The 6,720-nt window shown below is 42.7% G+C and overlaps 1 protein-coding gene across 1 annotated transcript; it reads right to left on the bottom strand.

Moving 5' to 3' along the window:
- Nucleotides 1–412: 412 nt before the first annotated feature.
- On the bottom strand, nucleotides 413–6,286 carry LOC111963454 (rho GTPase-activating protein 5-like). The gene is made up of 2 exons (XM_023986904.2): nucleotides 4,350–6,286; nucleotides 413–2,187 (listed from the first exon to the last, which is right to left on the bottom strand). The coding sequence occupies exons 1-2, from the start codon at nucleotides 4,490–4,492 to the stop codon at nucleotides 1,860–1,862; spliced, it is 471 nt and encodes a 156-aa protein (XP_023842672.1). The 5' UTR covers nucleotides 4,493–6,286; the 3' UTR covers nucleotides 413–1,859.
- Nucleotides 6,287–6,720: the final 434 nt, after the last annotated feature.

Below are 6,720 nucleotides of genomic sequence, written 5' to 3'. Positions count from 1 at the left end.
AATGAGGCAGATCTTATGAATAAAATACGGTTGTGTTTTATTGAAACTACACAAAAGGTATATTCTATCTAGCAGCTGCACACTCCTTTCTCCCCTTCCACCACATTATCTGGAGTGTCTCTATAGAGGAGAATAGCAATAATAGGTTGTCTGAAATGGCATCCTATTCCCTATATAGTGCACTTCTTTTGAACAGGATCCATAGGGCTCTGGTGAAATGTAGTGAACTACGTAGGGAATAGGGTGCCATTTAAGTCACAGACATAGTCTTGAGTCTTAAAAATGTCTTTGATCTGTCAATCTGTTTCCCCCTTCATCCCACCAAGCTCCTCTCTCCCTCTACTTACACTTTTCCTTTCCAGAACATTCTAAGCAGCATCTTTTACTTACAGCAAAACAAAATTCCGTACCATTTACAAAGAAGCAATGGTTCTTTATTCATAAGATGAATGGCATTAAGTACACAGTCAATTAATCTAGCCCAAACATTTTTGTACATCATACCACAAATAAATCTGATTATAGTAGGTTTTACAAGATTATACAGAATTTCAGTACCCCATGGTATTTTGCTATATCAGCAATCTTATCTGCTGATAAATATATATATATATATATATACTTATATATATATATATATATATACACACTTATATATAATTTTCCCCCCTCTATTTAAGGGAAACAATTAGACAGATAACCAAAATATGATATTAAGAGTTAACTTGCATGGCAAAAATAATGAATGAACAATAGATACAATTTCAGCCCTGTTTCAATGTTCCCTCAATCAAGTCAGATAAAAAAATATCACCTGAATGAAAGCGGTTAATATTGAGTTGTAAATTCAGTCATTTTTTTTTTATTGTTCATTTTTTGGAGGCAAAATAATACATGCAAATTTAGTTGAACACAAAGGTCTCTTATTGGTGAGTATCACCACCGCCAAGACATTTCATCAATTAAACAAAAAAAAGTTGAACAGAACAAAACAAGAGAGACTGAGACTGCTTTGCAATGCGTTCATTTCAGAGTTAACACAGAGATGTGCCAGCAGGGTTCTAGTAGTGGGATGCTTCCTTCATAAGCTTCAGGAATTGCATGAGTTCTGCTCCAATAGGAGATAGGAGGCCAGTCTGTCTGTCTTATGTCCCGGTCTGGTGCAGTACAGCATCAGTCTTTCACGTAGAGTCCCCTCCCTCCCAAACAGTGTGAGGCATTGGGAGCAGGTAGAGAGACAAAGCCTGCCAACGTTCACTGTCTTTCTGTCCCTCAAACCATTCAGATAAAAATGTAAATCATACTGGTAAAAATACAAGAATCCATCATCATCATCATCATCATCGCCAAATCATAGAAAAATAAACAAGCAGAATAATATCTACGCTGGTAGAAGTATCATAACAGATGGTGCATCATCTAACGTCAAGTTCACTTGAATGAATAAAGGGTTTAAAAAAACAAAGCACAACTAGTATAAATATATTTTCCTTATATTTTGCAAGGTGTTGTAGAATTTAGCAAATCATTTTTGCATCGCATGTTTTTGTCCCTCTGCTGGAGGCATACAGCATCTTTATTACTGTGTATTACTGTACAGCACTGAATGTTTTTTGTTCCTGGGGGATAGCTCGATGAGTCAGTCACCCCTGAATCCAGTCAGTCGCCCAGAAAGGGGAGCAGAGAACAAAGTTGATCATTTAGTAATGTTGTTGTTTTGTTTTGCAGTCAAGAGGGACTCCAAAGGGAGGGGAAAGGAGGACACATCACATCCCCCTATGTCCCCCCACCAGCCCAGCCTTATACCTACCCCACCTGGGTCCTCCAATCCTGGGGCTTGGGGGGATGGGTGGGGGGGTCTATATGAGTGGTTCAGGCTGCAGGGACATACTGTGCTGGATCTGCTGGGGCTGAAGAGGAGGGGGCAGCTGCAGGGGCCTCAGGGCCTCCACCATGCTGTGACAGTGGTGGGGTGGTGGGGTGCTCTCGGTGCTGGAGCTCTCCTGGATGTCTCCGCCGTAGAAGAAGTAGTGGCTCTGCTGGATGAAGGACTCGATGACAGACTGGTTGAGCTTGGTGGTGGAGAGTGTGTCCTTGTTCTCAAAGTCGGGATGCATCAGCGTGGGCCAGAAGCAGATGGATAGATTGTCGGCCGTCATCAGGGTGGTCTTACTCTGCTGGCTCACCCTGGGAAAACACACAATTTCACTGATTTATTCCAACCATACTTATTTTGTACTTTATTTTAAAAATAAAGAATCCGGTACTCAATTAGAGGGGATTGCAGATAACTCTGGTCTCCAGAACAGTAGCTGTACACTAAATATACCTTCCTAATATTGAGTTGCATTCTTGATACACACAGGAAACTGTTGAGCATGAAAATCCCAGCAGCATTGCGGTTTTTGACACAAACCGGTGCGCCTGGCACCTACTACCATACCCTGTTCAAAGGCACTTAAATATTTTGTCTTGCCCATTCACCCTCGTCTCAATTTTCTTAAGGCTTAAAAATCCTTCTTTAACCTGTCTCCTCCCCTTCATCTGCACTGATTGAAGTGGATTTAACTTCTTATGGCTGGGGGGCAGTATTGAGTAGCTTGGATGAATAAGGTGCCCAGAGTAAACTGCCTGCTACTCAGGCCCAGAAGCTAAGATATGCATATTATTAGTAGATTTGGATAGAAAACACTCTGAAGTTTCTAAAACTGTTTGAATGATGTCTGTGAGTATAACAAAACTCATATGGCAGGCAAAAACCTGAGAAGAAATCCAACCAGGAAGTGGGAAATCTGAGGTTTGTAGATTTTCAACTCTTTGCCTATCCAAGATAGTGTAAATTCGGTCCGATTGCACTTCCGAAGGCTTCCACTAGATGTCAACAGTCTTTAGAACCTTGTTGCAGGCTTCTACTGTGAAGGGGGAGAGAATGAGAGCTGTTTCAACCAGAGGTCTGGCAGAGTGCCATGAGCTCAGTCTCGCGCGCACCCGTGAGAGTTAGCTGCGTTCCATTGCATTTCTAAAGAGAAAGGAATTCTCCGGTTGAAACATTATTGAAGATTTATGTTAAAAACATCCTAAAGATTGATTCTATACATCGTTTGATATGTTTCTACGAACTGTAATGGAACTTTTTGACTTTTCGTCTGGACCTAGTGCTCGCGCCTCCTGAGTTTGGATTTGTGACCTAAACGCGCGAACAAAAAGGAGGTATTTGGACATAAATGATGGACTTTATCGAACAAAACAAACATTTATTGTGGAACTGCAATTCCTGGGAGTGCATTCTGATGAAGATCATCAAAGGTAAGTGAATATTTATAATGCTATTTCGGACTTCTGTTGACTCCACAACATGGCGGGTACCTGTATGGCTTGTTTTTGTGTCTGAGCGCCGTACTCAGATTATTGCATGGTGTGCTTTTTCTGTAAAGTTTTTTTGAAATCTGACACAGCGGTTGCATTGAGAAGTGGATCTATAATTCCATGTATTTTCATCAACATTTATGATGAGTATTTCTGTAAATTGATGTGGCTCTCTGTAAAATCACCGGATATTATGGGAGCAAAACATTACTGAACATAATGCGCCAATGTAAACTGAGATTTTTGGATATAAATATGAACTTTATCAAACAAAACATACATGTATTGTGTAACATGAAGTCCTATGAGTGTCATTTGATGAAGACCATCAAAGGTTAGTGATTAATTTCATCTCTATTTCTGCTTTTTGTGACTCCTCTCTTTGGCTGGAAAAATGGCTATGTTTTTCTGTGACTAGTTGCTGACCTAACATAATCGTTTGGTGTGCTTTCATCGTAAAGCCTTTTTGAAATCGGACACTGTGGTGGGATTAACAACAAGTTTATCTTTAAAATTGTGTAAAATACTTGTATGTTTGAGGAATTTTAATTATGAGATTTCTGTTGTTTGTATTTGGCGCCCTGCACTTTCACTGGCTGTTGTCATATCGATCCCGTTAGCGGGATTTCAGCCGTAAGAAGTTAACAAGTGACCTCAATAAGGGATCAAAGCTTTTCCCTGGTCAGTCTCTGTCATGGAAAGAGCAGGTGCTTGTAATGTTTGTATACTCGGTGTATATCACAACAGAAAATGGAATTATGTTTATGTAGCATCTCCACGTATCACTACGTTTTCTCCCTACTGAACACGACCCGGTCCAACTACACGACTGTATGACATGCTTGTTTCCATGTCTACTGTCACATAACAAACATCATGTATACTTTGCAGCTTACTTCAGACATACTTCAAATTGCACCCAGTATCAGTCAGCTGAAGGTCTGAGACTGTTTCTGATCTAGGATCACAGGGTTGTCTCTTACCTGTTCAGGTGAGTGATGACGTATTTAAACACCTCGTAGTTCACTGCAGGGAACTTCCTTACTATTTCTTTCAGCACTTGGAGTCTTTCTATGTGGTCCACAATTTCTGAAAGGAGGAGAAGGAGAACAGAGTTTTTACTCATTCCTTCCCTTGGGAGAAGAAGAAAAAATGAAAGGAGTATCACGAAGCCGACAGGGCTGTCAATGACCTCCCACACAAGAAACACATTCAAACACTAGCTAGACCTTCAGCAGATACAACACCAGCCCACTACGTTGACAGTACTACATACCAAAATACATAGTCCATGAGCCGGACCCCCAGATTGGGGCTGTCGGTATAATCTGGGGGCGCAATGTCTCATAGTGATTTTCTTGTCACTCTTTCTCCAATTAATAACAGCATCAATATGCACTCCTGTGTTGGATGAGTAGGCCTAACTCCACGTAAGATTGCCAAGTAATACGAGATGTAGGGACAAACCATGTATTAGGACGTCAACTCTGTCAAGGCATTTAACATATCATCTAATATTAGACCAATCACAGCCTGCCAATTAACTCTGACCAAAGTGCTATTGTGGAGGTCAACCGTCCGAGACTACTGGGCTAATCAATAGTTAGAGCGTCATGAGAGGAATATGAGTGTTTGTGTTATGTGTCCCAGAGGCTGGCCAGGGCCTGAGACCAACGCTGCATCCCAGATGGTAACCTATTTCCTTTATAGTGCACTACTTTTGACCAAGGTACTACACTCCATAGGGAATAGGGTTGTATTTGGGATGCAGTCTGAGACTTGGAGGTCCTAGTCCAAACACCTCCACATTATGCTACTTGCAGAATGATCATTTCTACAGAGCTGCTCCAAACTCTTAGAGACAAGCTCCAGGGCTCTCTCTCTTCCTCCACCCATCTCCCGCTCTGTCTCTTTCCTTCCTTCCTTCCCTCCATCCAGGGGACAGTAGATGGAGGCCTATTTCTGGGACATTAATCTGCAGCAGTGAGCCAGAGAGGAGGCCGACAGCCGGGTTGGTTTCAACACTGATCCAGGATCACATGACTCCAGCTCGGAGATCATACAGAACCACACATGCTGGGGCCTCCAGCGACCGGGAGTCCCATGGGGCGGCGCACAACTGGCCCAGCGTCGTCCGGGTTAGGTCGGCAGGGATGTCCTTGTACAATCACGCTCTAGCGACTCCTGTGGCGGGCCGGGCGCAGTGCACGCTGACACGGTCGCCAGGTGTTTCCTCCGACACATTGGTGCGGCTGGCTTCCGGGTGTCAAGAAGCAGTGCGGCTTGGTTAGGTTGTGTTTCGGAGGATGCACGGCTGTCGACCTTCACCTCTCCCGAGTCCGTACGGGAGTTGCAGCGATGAGACAAGACCGTAACTACCAATTGGATACCACGAAATTGGGGAGAAAAAAATATATATATAAAAATTAAACACACATGTTGTGTCTCAAATGGCACCCTATTCCTTATATATTGACTATCCTATGGGCCCTGGTAAAAAGTAGTGCACTATATAGGGGAAAGGGTGCCATTTGGGACACAGCGAGCCAGGCAGACAGGGGGAAAAGATGCAGATGCATGAAAATCATTTGGCATCCTTGGGCAGGAATTTGTCTTTCAGGAAGACGACTGTAAACTTGTGTGATGTGTGTGATGTGACTTAGAGGTGTTAATTCTAACTGGGGTTAGTGCAGAATGTTAATGCAGGCTTGCAGTTCTACAGCAAAAACACAGAGAGAAGTGTGTATACAGTCGTGGCCAAAAGTTTTGAGAATGACACAAATATTAATTTTCACAAAGTCTGCTGCCTCAGTTTGTATGATGGCAATTTGCATATACTCCAGAATGTTATGAAGAGTGATCAGATGAATTGCAATTAATTGCAAAGTCCCTCTTTGCCATGCAATTGAACTGAATCCCCCAAAAACATTTCCACTGCATTTCAGCCCTGCCACAAAAGGACCAGCTGACATCATCTCAACGATCTCTTCGTTTAACACGAGGTGTGAGTGTTGACGAGGACAAGGCTGGAGATCACTGCTGTCATGCTGATTGAGTTCGAATATCCAGACTGGAAGCTTCAAACGGAAGTTGGTGCTTGGAATCATTGTTCTTCCTCTGTCAACCATGGTTACCTGAAAGAAACACGTGCCGTCATCATTGCTTTGCACAAAAAGGGCTTCACAGGCAAGGATATTGCTGGCAGTAAAATTGCACCTAAATCAATCCATTTAATCGATCATGCAAGAACTTCAAGGAGAGCGGTTCAAGTTGTTGTGGAAGAAGGCTTCAGGGGTGCCCAAGAAAGTCCAGCAATGCCACGAGGACTCGTCTCTAAAGTTGATTCAGCTGCGG

This window comes from Salvelinus sp. IW2-2015, linkage group LG4q.2 (assembly GCF_002910315.2).
Source record: "Salvelinus sp. IW2-2015 linkage group LG4q.2, ASM291031v2, whole genome shotgun sequence".
In the NCBI taxonomy this organism is placed as follows: Eukaryota; Metazoa; Chordata; class Actinopteri; order Salmoniformes; family Salmonidae; genus Salvelinus; species Salvelinus sp. IW2-2015.
Note: the sequence above shows the minus strand (reverse complement) of the source record. Positions and strands in the feature narration are given on the sequence as shown.